This window comes from Arachis duranensis, chromosome 4, assembly GCF_000817695.3.
Source record: "Arachis duranensis cultivar V14167 chromosome 4, aradu.V14167.gnm2.J7QH, whole genome shotgun sequence".
In the NCBI taxonomy this organism is placed as follows: Eukaryota; Viridiplantae; Streptophyta; class Magnoliopsida; order Fabales; family Fabaceae; genus Arachis; species Arachis duranensis.
In genome coordinates this window covers 69,989,182-70,006,324 of record NC_029775.3, presented here as the reverse complement: position 1 = coordinate 70,006,324, position 17,143 = coordinate 69,989,182, and the positions used below count along the sequence as shown (strand labels likewise).

The 17,143-nt window shown below is 34.3% G+C and overlaps 1 protein-coding gene across 1 annotated transcript; it reads right to left on the bottom strand.

The window, feature by feature from the left end:
• Positions 1-11,840: 11,840 nt before the first annotated feature.
• Positions 11,841-16,219, bottom strand: LOC107484709 (uncharacterized). The gene is made up of 10 exons (XM_016105251.3): positions 16,006-16,219; positions 15,161-15,290; positions 14,651-14,789; positions 14,300-14,512; positions 13,900-14,038; positions 13,326-13,476; positions 13,090-13,199; positions 12,912-13,009; positions 12,674-12,743; positions 11,841-12,193 (listed from the first exon to the last, which is right to left on the bottom strand). Exons 1-10 carry the CDS (start codon positions 16,096-16,098, stop codon positions 12,104-12,106), a joined length of 1,233 nt encoding a protein of 410 aa, XP_015960737.1. The 5' UTR covers positions 16,099-16,219; the 3' UTR covers positions 11,841-12,103.
• Positions 16,220-17,143: the final 924 nt, after the last annotated feature.

Here is a 17,143-nt window from a genome sequence, read left to right as displayed (position 1 = left end):
CTCAATTTTTCAGAGTTGACATTGGATTATTTTCATAGTTTGTTAATACAAAACTATTTTTACTTTTAATTAATCTCTTTCATCATTATTTATTATGTCTCTTCTTATTTCCCCTATTGATTTTGTGAAGTTTACATTTATAATGATAGAGTAGTTCCCTAACTTGATTGGGAGTTGATTAAAAGGAGAACCTTGAGTTGGAATACTCAAGAGTTCAATTGTAATTGGTTCATTGTTGGTTGGCTTATTAGTCACTAACTCTAATCCTTCCCAAGGGAGAGGATTAGGACTTGTGAATAGAAGTTGACTTTTAATTTGACTTTCTCTCATTCGGTGAGGGTTAACTAAATGAAAACAATGACTAATTATTAATTGATCTTGATAAAATTCCAACAAGGATAGAACTTCCAATTAATCTTCTCCCGGTCAAGATTTTATTTAAATCATATAAATTCTCTAATTTAATTTTCTCTTCATCAAACTCAAAACCCATTTTGAAAACCTCTGATTGATAAAATAGCATATCTTCCTGCAACTCGTTGGGAGACGACCTGGGACTCATACTCCCAGTATTTTATTTCTAAAATTTGTGACAACCCTTTTCTAAATTGACAAGTGGATTTTCGCCGGTTAAGAACTGTACTCGCAACGCCATTTCTCTAATTAATTCTTAATCTACCAATTTCCGCTCACGTCAGCCAACAGCAGATACAATCCTAACACATTCTGAAATGCATTGACAACAATAGAGGATATATATCAAAATTCCTGGACAAACACAGTAGAAATCGTGCGTGAATCTTGATGATTGGGATTCATTGAAAGTGTAGGATATCCATTGAATTATCTAAATGGTAAAGGATGCAAGAAGGAATTTAGGAGCGGTCACCATTTATTTATTTAACTTGCGTGTTTAAGCTCAATTACGTATCGTGCTGTCGACCCAGTGATGCTTGAGCATCTTTCCTATCTTTTCCTAGTGAATTTGCATCTAATTTGTTAAGTTTAATAAAGAATTAATTATCTTTTAGTCAATATAGATGCTACTTTGAGTCTTTTGCAATTTTGTTTATTTTAGGTAGCATTTGACTAGATTTGATGGAGTTTTTGCAGCTCAAGAATTAAAGGAGAAACCAGCGAGGAGCGACGCGTACGCGTGAAAAGCGAAATTTCACAGCAACGCGTACGCGTGACTGACGCGTACGCGTGATTTGAAGAATTTCACAGCGACGCGTGCGCGTGACCGACTCGTCCGCGTGACTTGCGAAGAAGACCGGCGACACGTGCGCATGACCGACGTGTCCACGTGACTCGGAAAAATGACCATCGACGCGTACGTGTGACTGACGCGTACTCATGACATGCGCCACGTGCAGAAAATACAGAAAATGTTGGGGGTGATTTCTGGGCCCCATTTTAGCACCCAAGTTAGGTGCGGATCCAGTGAAGCCAAGTGGTCTCCACGTTACAAGACGCGGAGTAGTTAATTAATTATGATTTAAATTCAAATTTGAATTTGAAAATAGGAAAAGATATTATCTTAATTTTAGATATTAGATTTTAAATTAATTATGATTAGTTATAAAAAGGAGAGACTTCTCTTCTATTGGGAGGGTTCCATTAGGGGGATTCCATTAGGAAATTCTATACAAATTTACATTCCACATTCCATGAGCAACTAATCCTCCATTGTTAAGGTTAGGAGCTCTGTCTATTTGTATGGATTGATTCATTTGATCTTTCAAATTTAATTCATGTTTTGATTTATATTTCAATAATTATTTTCGTTCTTTATTTTATGAATTTGGGTGGAACGGAAGTATGACCCTCTTCTTAACTGTTTTCACAATATTTTATTCCCAACTTATTTATTTTTCCTTTTGATATTTTGAGTTCGAACTTAAACCTTTTGAATATCTCAAAACCCTTTTCTTCTTGCCTAACTAAGCCAATCAATCAATCATTGTTGCTTGATCCATCAATCCTCGTGGGATCGACCCTTACTCACGTAAGGTATTACTTGGTACAACCCGGTGCACTTGCCGGTTAGTTTGTAAGTTATAAAATATCGCACCACCCAGCAACGAGCTTCCAGCGTCCATAGGTCCTTCTTGTGTAGCACTAGATGGTCCCAACCTTCGAAGGTTGCCAGAGGTTCTTCTTTTTCCAAGGACGAGTTCCGTATCCATCCAAGGATTTGTTTCTCCTTTTGCTCCGCCTTCTTAATTTTCCTAAGTCTCTGATGAATCGACAGGGTCAGGGATGGGGATGGTGTCTTCTCACACTGAGTCAATCCTAGTGAGAAACTGGGTGTTCCCGGACTCGGAGTATGGTAGCGTGGCTTTTTTGGCATCACCATTTGAAGGGGCTCCATGATTATGGGCCTTGTGTTTCGCCCTTGTTCAACATTCACCAGCATCTCTTCGAATTCCAGACACTACATTATGGAGACGTCAAATTTCACTTCAACGAGTGCAAACTAACGTTAGCTAAAACTATAGGCTATGCTTGGTAGGAAAACTGTTCAATCCATGGGCACCAGAAATTGAGACAACCAAGTAAACCACACACAACTTGCCTGTCAAAGTTATACTCAGGAAGTTGGACAAGTGCAGAAGATGGGGTACGTGGAGGTGAATCAATTGGGCCATGATGATCTTCGTTACCCCCTTCATGCTTGACATTGTCCTCGGTCTCTGCTCTTAAGTATTAACGAGGTGACCCCTTTTCATGTAATAGTCTGCTCCTTCTTCTAGCAAGTGGCTCATTTTCTTCCTCATCAGAGTCGGGGACAATCAAAGGTGTCCCCTTGCTTTGCGGGACAGACTCTCGTGGAATTGTTGTTTTGTTGCCGCGGGAGGATCGACTTCTGCGAAGGGGGGCAACTTTCTCCTCGTACCAGGCTCACATTCCCGTGGTGTACACAATGCACGCGAAGATAAATGCAATCAAACCAGCACACTAGGTAAAACAAAAAACATAAAACAATGTATCATGTTGGAGAGCAATAACATATATGACTTCAAAGGTTAAGGCTATAATCCGCAGATCGAGATTGGCATAAACAGTTTTCAAACCAGTGGCAAACATACTAAACCGAACATCCAGCTTAATAATTCGAGAAGTAAATCTAAAAGGAAATTACCTTTTCCTCATCTTTATCTTGTTGCGAAAGTTCGGTCCTACTCCTGGTAGATAGCCCTTGTTCTGAGTCTATGTGGGGCCATTTATTTTCGTCGCTGGCCTTGCTAGCATGATGGAGAGACCAACGAGATAACAACTACATTAACATCACACCAGGTTGCTAATCCCACACTAAAGAATGGAAAAACAATATATTAACCATACTAAAAGCACTGATACCCTATCTTAATCCAATGCAAGTATGTATATACCTTGGGTGGTGTTGCAGATCTCTGCACACACTTGGTATTTCATTTTGCAGAAGGTGGATGCGAATGCCTTCGCCTTGCTTGGTCGTTATCTTATTTGCGTTTTGCTGCTTCCTTGGAATTTTTACCTTTTTTGTACTTATACACGATGCAGCCTTGTGTGTTCAACGTGGAATAAAGTAGATACTAAAACTCAACTTAAATAACTGATTCCATTTTATTCAACTTGAGTTGAAATTTGGAGGCATTATGAGTTGTACCTGGGAGATAACACCGCTGGCCTTGTTATCCAGTTCAGCAGCGGTCTATTCAGTAACCCATGGCTTCGGTGCTTGACATGAATCTAACGGACCATGTTTTAACCGCTGAAAGTATAGAACCTGGATACAAGTAATCCAAAATTTAGGAATTAAAACATAATAGGTACATGCAGGACAAAGATATTTGATCTAATTGCGATACCAGCAGGACAAACATGCATCCACCGCATGTTTCCAGTTGATCTAATTGTTCTCCAACAACCAACATAAGCAACTTCAAATTATCCTATAAATATAAGTAAACCTGAAATTTTTCAAATAGTAAAATAATCAATTATTTGCGAATGTGCACCACAGCCAATGTGTCTTACCAGGAACAATCAAGATCTGACTCATGCTATAAGGTGCTTAATTTGTTGCAATTATGCCATAGACTAAAAGTGTTTTAACTAAGTAAATTTAATTAATTAATTTATTTTGGGAGAAAAATACTAATTATAATTGAAAAGAAATTTTATTAAGAAGTTATTAACAATGTTAAAAGCACAAAATGCGTGTACGTGTGTATATCTGCATAAGAGATTGAATATTTTTTTTATTTTTTTAAAAATTAATAATAAAAAATTAAAATTAAATTAGAGCTACATGCATATGTAAAATTAAAATCAAATTCGGTAGTCAAGCACTGAATCTGAGTATAATCAAACTTAGTAAACATGTATAATCAAACTCGGTAGTCAAATATAGCACTGAAACTGAATATAATCAAACTCGATAAACATGATAATCAAACTTAGAAGTCAAATATAGCACTAAACTCCCACACATTCATAGAATTAGCATCATCATCTGATCTAAGCAAATGCATAAATTTTAAACATGCAAACTACCAATTTAACTCCAATCTAGGAGCTACACATTTTTCTCATCAAACAAATTTATAACATAAATTTTTCAGGATGTAATCACACAATGTACATGATATAAAAGGACCTAAATGACATATTGAAGCAACATAATAGAAATATTTTCATAACTAGATAATCAACAAATTAAAATCAAATCAGGAATAAAACATGGATAATCGAAAAATTAAAATCAAATCAAGAATAAAAAATTAACATTTGAAGTAAATTAAACCCAAACCTCATCATTCGAGTTTGTGGATTCCATTAAATTAAAAGTTATAATCAAAACTCTTAGATAACAAGAACCAAAGACGGCGTTGAGAAGAGCTTTTGTGAACTGCAGGATTGAAGCAGAGCAGAGAGAAACGTTGAGAAGAGAAGAAAGTGAGGAGTGAGGTTGGTGCAACCAAAGAGAAGTATGGAGTGAGATTGGCGCGATCGAAGAGAAGAGAAGTGAAGTGCATGCAATGGAACCTTCTCTGCCGAGAAGAGAAAAAATCGCGATTGAAAGAGGAGATTTTTGGCGCGATGAAGAAACTCCTAACGCGTTGTATTAGCTATGTAATCGTATTTTTTATTGTATTTTAGTGAGAATGGCTGAATTGATGGCTAAAAAGTAGTATTCAAATAGCATTTTTCTTTGTTTTTTTTATCTCAGTGTCTTACTAATTAAGTAGTACACAAATTTTGTGTCTCAATGTATATTTGTATGCAACTATGTCTTAAAAAATTTGTGTTTCAAATAAATAATGATAAATGCGCACTACTACATGCATATCTCCTATAGATTTGGATACTAACCAAATACAATATAATTTATTTTATCCTTATGCTTCTTCGATATTCATTAACAACCTAAAAGTAGCTAAAGATACACATAATAATACGGTAAGCTATCAAATCGCATTCGAAGGTTCGTATCGTTGACAAAAATAATTCTTAAAGATATCAACAACACATAAGTTCCTAAATATTAAAAACGTGATAAAAATAACTAATAAATATTACATTTTTTATAAGTAACAAAAAAATTTGTATTTAACAAATGACTTGTATATTTGATCCAAATTTTTATGGAGACCTTTGAATAACTATTCAAAAGGTGTGCACAAAAATCAAAGCAAAATTCGATGTCTAAACCTATTTTATTTTTCCAAAATATTTGATCATTTACCATAAAAAAGTTTAAGAAAAAATCACTTAGTATAAAATTATCAAATTTAAAAATAAAAAGAGTTGTTTTTTAAATAATGTTCGTAAAAAAATAGCCTCAAAACATGATCTCTAATTCTTTTTTTTTAAAAAATATTTAATATATAGTTATTTTTCATGTTTTTAAATTTTATGATAATTTATTTGTTGTTCATATTTTTTGAAATTATTTTTGTTAGTGCTGTGAATTTTCAAATATCATTTTAGTATCACTAAGATCTTGGGGTAGATTGTGCTACTTCTGGACAAATAAAAGTAGCCTTTTATTTTGGAGTAAACTATCATTTCTATTTATGAAAGTTGAAAACGCTGACATATCTATCCAAAAAAAAAAGGAAATTACCATTTGTATCCATAAAACATGAATTCCATATAACAAAATTATCCAAACACTAAAAAATCACATAAAAACCCCAAATTACCCTTATTACATCATCCACCTCTCCTTCTCTCCTTCCCTGTCTCACCTCGCCTGAGCCAAATTTTGAATTCAAGGGTATTACTAGAGGTGTAAGTTACCAAACCGAACCGAAAATTATCACAAACCGAACCAAAAATTACAACAACCAATTTGAAAACCGAAAAAATCGGTTTTTTTTTAACAAAATCAATCGGTTCGATTTGGTTCGATTTTCGGTTGGCTCGATAGAAACCGAGCCGAACATATGCTTCCATTTCAATGTTTTAACCATTTTAATCTTTAACCTAACAACAAAAATTTTCAACCCCTAACTATTTCAATGTTTTACTCTTATTATTTTAGTTTATTGACTATTTTGAACCTCTAATTATTGTGATTCATATTTTTCTCATTAGAAATTAAAAACCAAAAAAACCGACCGAACCAAACCGATGTTGGTTCGGTTCGGTTCGGTTCGATTGTTGTAAAAGCAGCCAATCGAACGGTTGTGTGTCTGTAGGAACGAATATATCGGTTCGGTTGGTTTTTTGTCCAAAGCCGAACCAAACCAAACCGATACACCCCTAGGTATTACCACCTCATTTCCTTCATCACTACTACCACCACCACCACCATTATACCTTCATCATCATCTTCTTCACATAAAGCAACAACAACAATAGAAAAAGCAAAGAGGAAAAACATAAGAAACAAATGCTATGAAATTGAGAAGGGAGAAATTTGTGGTTGTGGTGTGGTTTCAAACGGCGAAGGAGTCACTTTCGTGGCCCATCTCATCCACGCCCTTCACCACTTTGAGTTCCCTGTTTTTTATTTTCTTCTCGCTCCTTTTCATAACTCAATTTTTAACCTCCTTAGGCAAAGACCCAAACTTTAGCTTCAGCTCCTGCTGCATAACAAAAGCATCAACTATAATGTTGTTTTTATTGCTTATATTAGTAGTAGTAGTAGTAGTAGCGGTAGTTTCGACTGGAAACCCTAATCTCCTGAGATCGTCGATTCCAATGTTGGAGTTGGGAATTGGGGTTAGGGTTTGGGGTACACCAAGAAAAGGGGAAAATGGATTATGAGTTGATGAGCGGATAATTTATACGCTTTTTGGCATTGTTTTTAGATAGTTTTTAATAGGATATAGTTACTTTTAGGGATGTTTTCATTAGTTTTTATGCTAAGTTCACATTTCTGGACTTTACTATGAGTTTGTGTATTTTTCTGTGATTTCAGGTATTTTCTGGCTGAAATTGAGGGACCTGAGCAAAACTCTGATAAAAGGCTGACAAAGGACTGCTGATGCTGTTGGATTCTGACCTTCCTGCACTCGAAATAGATTTTCTGGAGCTACAGAACTCCAAATGGCGCGCTCTCAACGGCGTTGGAAAGTAGACATCTAGAGCTTTCCAGCAATATATAATAGTCCATACTTTATTCGTAATTAGAAGATGTAAACTGGCGCTCAACGCCAGTTTCATGCTGCATTCTGGAGTCAAACGCCAGAAACACGTCACGAACTAGAGTTGAATGCCAAAAACACGTTACAACTTGGCGTTCAACTCCAAAAGAAGCCTCTACACGTGTAAAGCTCACGCTCAGCCCAAGCACACACCAAGTGGGCCCCGGAAGTGAATTTCTGCATCAATCACTTACTTCTGTAAACCTTAGTAGCTAGTCTAGTATAAATAGAACATTTTACTATTGTATTCAGTGTCTTTTGACCACGTTACATCTTTGGTCTCGGTTTTATTCCATTATTCATCTTAGGAGACTATTGATCATGTTTTGGGGGCTGGCCATTCGGCCATGCCTGAACCTTCATCACTTATGTATTTTCAACGGTGGAGTTTCTACACACCATAGATTAAGGGTGTGGAGCTCTGCTGTACCTCGAGTTTTAATGCAATTACTACTATCTTTTATTCAAATTCAATCTTATTTATGTTCTAACATACTACTCGTACTTCAACCTGATGGATGTGATGATCCGTGACATTCATCATCATCCGTCCCTATGAACGCGTGCCTGACAACCACTTCCGTTCTACAAGCGAAAGCTAGAGTGTGTATCTCTTGGATTCCTGATGCACGATGCATGGTCGCCCTCGCCTGACAACCGAGCCTTCCATTCGTGAGATCAGAGTCTTCGTGGTATAAGCCAGAATTGATGGCGGCATTCATGAGAATCCGGAAAGTCTAAACCTTGTCTGTGGTATTCCGAGTAGGATTCTGGGATTGAATGACTGTGACGAGCTTCAAACTCACGATTGTTGGGCGTGATGACAAACGCAAAAGAATCAAGGGATTCTATTCCGACATGATCGAGAACCGACAGATGATTAGCCGTGCCGTGACAGAGTATTTGGACCTTTTTCACCGAGAGGATGGGATATAGCCATTGACAACGGTGATGCCTTACAAACAGCTTGCCATGGAAAGGAGTAAGAAGGATTGGATGAAAGCAGTAGGAAAGCAGAGATTCAGAAGGAGCACAGCATCTTCATACACCTATCTGAAATTCCCATCGATGATCTACATAAGTATTTATATCTTTATTTTCTGTTTATTTATTATTATTATTCGAAAACTCCATAATCATTTATTATCCGCCTGACTGAGATTTACAAGATGACCATAGCTTGCTTCATACCAACAATTTCCGTGGGATCGACCCTTACTCATGTAAGGTTTATTACTTGGATGACCCAGTGCACTTGCTGGTTAGTTGTGCAAGGTTGTGAAGAAAGTGCTGAGTTAATGAATGCGCACACCAAGTTGAATGCCATTATAAGAGATCACAATTTCGTGCACCATGAGTCAACCCAAAGAGATTTTGCAGGTGAGAGAGTGTGAGGGCAAAGAAGCTGAAGATGGTTCTGTTGTTGTTGATGATGGTGAAGTCCTTTTTCTGGGATGAGAATTCGAAGAAGCAGAAGAGAGAGAGAGAAGCAAAACACAGAAGGGAAGTGAGAGAAAGAGAAAGAGAAAGAGAAAGAGGAAGGAGTTGGCAGAGTTGACGAACTATGGCGGCGGCGACGAGCGCAGAAAATGGAAGAAGAGAGAGAGGATGGTTAGTGGTGGTGGTTGTAGTGGTGGAGAAAAGATGATGCGGATGATGATAAGGGTAATTTGGGGTTTTATGTGATTTTTTAGTGTTTGGATAATTTTGTTATATGAAACTCATATTTTATAGGTACAAATGGTAATTTCCTTTTTTATGGGTAGATATGTCAGCATTTTCAACTTTGATAGGTAGAAATGATAATTTACTCTTTATTTTGTCTTGGGCTATGTCCACTAACCCAACCTGAACCCAAACACCCAACCCGCCTGAATCCAGCATCCGATTCCCTATCCTTGCAACTAACACGAGCTCTCCCATGGTTGCAGAGACCAGATCATAATCCATCCCTTCCAGTGCACTTGCCTTACTTTGTCATTTATGTTCTACTTTGTCTAGGTAGACTTCTCATCTAGGCCAAAGTACATTCCGTTACATTTTGCTTCCAAGACGGTCTTTTTTCAGCCATGGAAAAACTTCTAATTTTTCACCAATAGACTCAGTTCTTACCTCGGTTTTTTTTTTAATTTCCTTATTGGAATGACATTGTTTTTAAGTCGCACTATTTCTTGCGGTGGGGAAACGGACGCCGCGGTCAAGATAGAAGCGATGGCATCCTCTCTTTTTCTGGGTGTTGTATCAATCTCAAAGATGCTTGTCCTAGATGATTACCCGTAGCAGTGTGGTTGGAAGTCGAACTAATTTGATAGACAATTCCAGGCGATTAGGAAAAGGGAATGGTCTTGGCGTTGGAGATGAATTTTCGTAGAGATTCGGCAACTTCTTGCTGGTGCGGTTGGATTTGTGAGAAGGGAGTTGCTACCGGTTGAATTCGCTCGGGCGGATCTGGGATTGGGTTTTCTGTAGGGATGCCCATAGCCCATATCCAAAAATAGAAATCTCACTATTTCTTTTTCAGAGTTGAGAACCGGTCGAGTTTATCAAATAACTCATTTTGCGGTTGGCAGTTAAACTTGTTGAAAATTTGGTCTAACATTTTAAAGAATCCATTTTGAAATAATTGAGCGAGTAAATCATTTATAAAATAATGCTAGATAACTAATTTTTTTCAGTCAAATTTTTTTAAATTATTTATTTTACATTTTAAATCCTAAATCATAAGCTTTTAATTCTAAATTCTAAACCTAAACATTAAAATTGGCTAATGTTGACTACCTAGAATAGTTATTACTTTAAACCAACTATATTATAGATAAACCTCTTGCTTAGATACATTAACTTTTTAATGAAAAAATAAAAACAATACTTATTTTAAAACGAAAAGATAGTATCATATAACAATTTAGAACAAATTACATATTACCACTGGAAGAACATATAACCTTATATAATGCCAAACAATATACTGATACTATGAAATTAATCTGCATAATATAATAAACGAGGTTTAACACTAAACTCAGTGGCGAAACTTGAAACAATTTTTGGGAGAGGCAAACAACTCTTGTCAAAGCCCATTCTAATATGTTAGGTAGCATTTGTTTTCGGAGACAGGACACGGAGACATGGACAGCACATTCTTAAAAAGCGTTTGGAAGTAAAGACATGGACACGAATATATTGTCTCCGGGACAGTTTTTTATACTTTTGTGTCCACTCTTTTATGAAGGACAATGATGGACACGGGATTTGGAAGAGGGACACGGACTATTTTTATGAATTTTTTTTTTTTTTGTCCATGGTGCTATTTTTTATTATTCCACTGTTACTCCTTCTTATTTTTCCTATTTTGCGTTGTTCTTAGAAAGTACTTTTTTTACTCCATGCTCTTTTTCTATCCCTTTTTCTTTCTTTTTTTTCTCAGGTACTCTCTCCTTTTTATAAAAATTTTTATTGGACTGAATAATTTCTTTTTTCTTATCATTCTTATTTCAACATCATTTTAACCTTATATTATATTATTTGATTTGTAATAAAAATAATAACAAAAATAATTAGTTTGGAGACTTTTAAAAGATAAATATTATAAAAGTAAAATTGATATTTTAAAATGCTAAAAAATAATTTATAAATTGTAATTGATTTTATATAATTTAAAGAAAAATTAATTTTTTGAAAAGAAAAATAAAATTTTAGATAAAAAAAATTAATTTTCTAAATAAAAATAGATTTTTATATGTATTGACTGCTTCAAATATTTTTTTCAAGTTCCCACTGTCTGTACTCCTACGTACTCTCATTATTTATTAAATTAGTTTATACTAAAAAATTTAGAATCACATGGCTATTTTAGTCATTTTATATAATATTTTAGTGTTCCATGTGTATCCAAACATAATACTGGACATTACATTAGTATCCTATCCATCGTATTCAAACACGATACACAAAACATAATTTTTAATGTACAAACACGCTACCTTACATTTGAACTAAAAGAAATTATGGACGACGTAAGAGTTGAATCTGGGATAACTAAGTTTTTAGTGCAAGACTTGCCCAACTTAACCAATTTCACTCCTTGAACAAAGTAATACTAATGTTTCTACAAAAAAGTTGGAGGGACATGACTCAGCACTGTCAAAGCTAAACTTCCCCACTCACTGGACTAAAATAACATCAATGAAATGCATATAAATTGAACTCAAACTTTTTTAAAATAAAATACACAGAATCCAAATCTTAGCAGTAATATTAACTCGGGGGCCAACCATCGCGAGGCTAGTCGATATGAGATGAGTTAAAAAGTATTAACTATTAACCAACAAATAGCTTCTACGACAAAAATGGTATACCTGTTAACAGAACAAATTACAACCTTTTCCTCTCACTATTTAAGAACAAGACAAACTTAGATGAAATCTAGATAAGACAAAAGATCCAAAAAAAAAACCTCCTCAACGAACCACCAAACCTTGGACTGCCTGGGACCCATCTTCGGTTACTTTGTTAGCCTGAATTGTATTGATCACATTCGAAATATTATCCTGGTAATTGGAAACAAAATACATCAAAACATAAAACATAATGCAATGCTTTTTACCTTGAACAGGTGCAATATAATCAAACATTATTACAGATTTGGATCCTCTAAAATAAGCAGAATTGTAAAGTGAAGTTCACTTGCAATGGAACCTTTAATTATTTGAATAACCATCTTTTTTATTATTGGGCAAAACTCACTCAAGCTATTGATCTCATCATGGTGATCATCTTTTATCACTTCACAACTCAATTTAGGGAATCGAAAATAAAAATTTAGATGTTTTTGAATTCTTTCTTAAATAATGATTCTGATCATAATTTCAAGGTGGTTATTTATCGATATTCTTGTGGAACTTTTATTGGCTAACATTCATATTTGTAAAATAACAATGTAGATCATTTTCTGTCGGACTAAATTCAGGAATGCAATTATCAAACATATTTGTGTGATAATTCTGACATTTACAAGAGAGAATCTTTACCCTCCATGTCACTAGCTTTGTTCTCAGTGCTTGCCATTGGTGCTGACCAAACATACGATCGGTGTGATGACTGCAATAGAGAATTTGAATTAAATCCAACATAACAACCTGATGTCTTGAACATGTTAGGATATATTACCGTGCTAATAACAATAGCTATTTCCATGTGCCCAAATAAAAATGAAAACACAATCAAGCAAGGAGCAGGAATAACTGCGATATGGAGGCAGCAACGTACCTAACAACTACAACTTGATTCATTTGGTCCATCTTACAGTCAATCAACTTTGCAGTTATTGCCTTAACCACCCAGAGTTCTACCTCATCATCATTGATCTGAAAATTCATAGAAATTCAATTTTACTAACATGAATCCATATAAATTAAATTTAACTAGAATGCAAATACAAGTTTACCTTCAGTGTTTCTCTTATAAGTTCATACGGAATTTGGCCAGATCCATCAGAGCTAAGATCCACCAATGACATCAACCTCATTTTAGCAACGCATTCTTCATGCACAAGACCTAAAAATATCATTCCACAAAAAAAAATGTTTTTATGTACCCAAAGAAAAAGGTGCGCTCAAAATGGAATACTACTCCAAAAATGAAAAAATAATAATGGATTAGTCCATGAATAAAAGGTTTTACCATAGTTTTTCTCCAAGGCAGAATTTGCAGTATGATATTCTAAGTAAGCATCCAGCCTCTGAGTAAGAAAAATCTTGAGAAGCTGGTATAACACAGCATATTTGGCATCTTTCTCCAATTGCAAAACAGCAGGCATGTCTAATAAATCACACTACAACATGAAATACAACTTTAATGATACTCTTCCAGAAATTGCAACAGCCTATGCAAAAAGAGGATCAAAAAAATATACTTGGATATCTAGAGTACCAAAAAAAAGTGAAAACCCATTTTGGTCCTCTAAAGATTTGAGTTGGTTAGGTCACTCAATTGATTATTCTTAATTCTAAACATCAAAATAGTCCAAAATTACTACCTACTAGAACTGAATTGATGTCATACAAATAAACAATAGCCACAATTATTCACCTGAGGACCACTAAGATGCTGCTAATCTTTGGAGGATAAAATTGACATTCCAAAACTCTTTTAAGGATGATTTTAGTATTGTACTACTGACACAAGCATATTTGAACTACGCGAGATGGCAAAAACGTTCGTTCATTCAAATTTCATAAATAAACACTCAAGGTACCTGGAATATATCAGGTGATTTCACAAAATCAATGATTGCATGCACAGCCTCCTCCTTTGCTTCACTCAATTCATGTGCATCTTCTCCATTAAAAGTTGCCAAATAATTTGTCAAGAACTTAAAAGAGTCTTTAGCCATGCTGGGATGAAACAAAAAATTATACTAATTACTATTTTTCATATAAATTCTGATGGAAAAAAAAAAGTCGAAAAGGAGAGGTGGGGTTGCCAAGTGGAGAGTAGATTGTCATAGTGATAGATAGAAACTTAATATATAATCCTACTACCAAGAGAGCAGGGAAAAAAGAAAACAAATCACAATCAACAGGAAACCACCACCTGCTATACCATATGTCTTCTTTCAAAATGTTAGATATAGTTAAAAATTGCTTCCGCTATACCTTTTATTTTCTTTCAAAATCTTAGAGATAGTAAGAAAGAGCTCTCTCTGTTCTGATATCCCAATTTTCCAGTCTTTCAAAAAATTGTCAATATTTTTTAATGAAGGGATAATGTATTCAGTGACTTTCCCTTCAGCTGCTAAATTCAACGCTTTCATGTAGATGTAAAAGCGGCAGTATGGAGTCTCCACAAGATTGTACAGATTGATCAAACTGAAAAGAAAAATATGAAATTATATATATAATAATAATTAAAAAAGAAAAGAGGGGGGGGGAGAGAGAAAACAAAAAACAAGAAATAGCACCATGAAATGTCAATTTTAAATCAAAATCAAGTAGCTGTAATATTACATCTTCAAGCGCACCGCAGGCTTTTCATTAGGTTGTTGAATTAATTTTGCTGATATAACTTTGATGATCTCCATTACTTCATCTGGATTCTCAGTCTTCGTAACAAGATTGCAGATAACAGTGAAGATGGACTCCACATCTGGTATAGAATGAATAAATAAATAACAGTTCCTCTTAAAATACTATACATTATGATCACCTGATAGAATATTAGATTTCAGCTAAAATCCGAGCATTCATGGCACATCCTATCCTAAGCAATTAGTTATGTATCATAAAATTGTAATCTATACAAGTATCAAAGCAGCAAAAATATTACATCAACAAACACAATCAGATAACAGTTCATCGTGCACGCACCATGTATAGTTAACCTATCGGGAAAAGACATAAGGGTGTGATGCGAGATATTAGAGAATCAATGAACGATGTTATCATCATGCATGTACCACGATATGTCTTAGCATTTTAAGCAGTATATAACTTTATCAAGCAAAAAGAGTACTCTACCTTTTTCAGTAACCTTTGAGAAGATCAACTCAGCAGACGTAATCATCAATGATGCTAGTTCCAACCACTTCCCCATAGCAATGAACTCTTCAGCCTCCATGCATAGTCTATTAACTTGTGGCTCAGCAACCTGAAAACCAAAGATAGTATCAGGAAATTCATGAATAACAAATATGCTTAATTATGAGAAGAGCATAATGATGTGCTCACATATAAATATGGGATACAGGGAGATAAAGCCTTATTATTTTAACTTTCGTTTGTTTTCACTCGTTTAAAGGATTTTACCCCCCTTCCCCCTTCTCCTTGTATCATTCTTCTCATCTTAATTATAATCTTTCCTCAAAAAGGATAATGTTGTATAGCATGAAACAGAGTAAACTAATGCTACGTTTTCTTTTAACTTTTCTCAGCCCCTACCCTAAGCTCTATCAGTCATGCATCATTTGCCCAACCCAATCCACCATCCCCGATTCTAAGGAACTTCTACAGTGTAGAATCCCTATCACTTTCCAAACATCGAAGTGTATATCAGAAACTTGTAGAATGCAAAACCAATTGTAGAAAAATATCATCAAAAGTGCAATCAAGCCTAAAATTTTCGAACAAAATCAAACACCTAAAGTCATCATCAATTGTTATAGACTGAGATTCAACATCCAGAAGCATCTCAACTTAGGATACATAGAAGCATCCTTAACAGTTAAACCTCTACAAGAATCATATTACCTCACCATATTCACTCGTTCGATTAAAACTAAAAAAGAGCCTCCAACAATTAGAACCAATCAAAAGAAAGAAAAACTGGATTTGATGAGAAAGAAAAAATGGAAGGGGAGAGTTACCTCGGGACCGGCGTCGGCCCAGGCGAGCTCGGACGCGAAACGTACGACGGAGAGAGCGGCATCTTCCTCGGAGGTAGGGACGAGAGTGGCCATTGTCGCTGCGAAGCTGTCTCTGCAACTGCGAGATTGGGAAACCCTAACGTGCTTCTTTGCTTGATTGCGCGGCAGAGAACAATGACAGCGAGCAAAAACCCTACTTTTCGATAATAAGGAATAGCCAAACGAACGCACGGTGTCTTTTTCTTTTTTACCCGATAATGCATAATAAAAAATAATTACTCTTCTAATCTTTAGGCTTGTTTGGGAGTTCTTTTTAAAAAAGATTTTTTTTTAATAATATTTTTTTAAAAATTTTTTATAAGAATAAAAGTAATTTTATATTTAAATATTTTATATAAAAAATTTTTTATTTATTTATTATATTTAGATAAAATAAGATAAAAAAATTATTTTTTTAATTATTTATTATGTAAAAAATATTTTTTTTAAAAAAAATCTTTTTAAGAAGATATAAATTATAGATTCTCAAAAAGATATTTTTTTAAATTCTTTAGTGTTTTTATTTTTATTATTAAAAATTTATCAAATACACTAAAAAATAAAAAAATTATTTAAAAAAGGATTTTTTCATCAATTTAATAGCATCTTAACAAATACTTTGTTTGATTGGACAGAAATTATAAAAAAATAATAGAAATAAAATGAATGGAAAAAATTTTTTTCTATTTTTTGGTTACAGAAAGAAAATAAAAGGGGAATAAAAAATTATGAGTATGAGTTTTATATAAACATTTTTTGTTATCTAAATAATAAAAATAAAGAGAACATAAGACAAAAAAATTATATGATTTTCTTTTTTTAATAAATAATTTCTCTTTTTATTAATTACTAATATTTTTATTCATAATAATATTATAGAATTATAACTTTTTTTTAATATATTATATGTCAAATGAAAATATATATAAAACCAACTCTTAACCGGCCAATAAATGAACAACTCAATTATTTATAATTATTTTAATTAATTTTATTCATTTATTCTTTAAAATATTTGTTATTAATGGTTTTTAATGCTAAAATCAGGTTTGAAGGGATATGTTGAGAACCTCCCGACAGGAATCATGCTAAAAGCCCA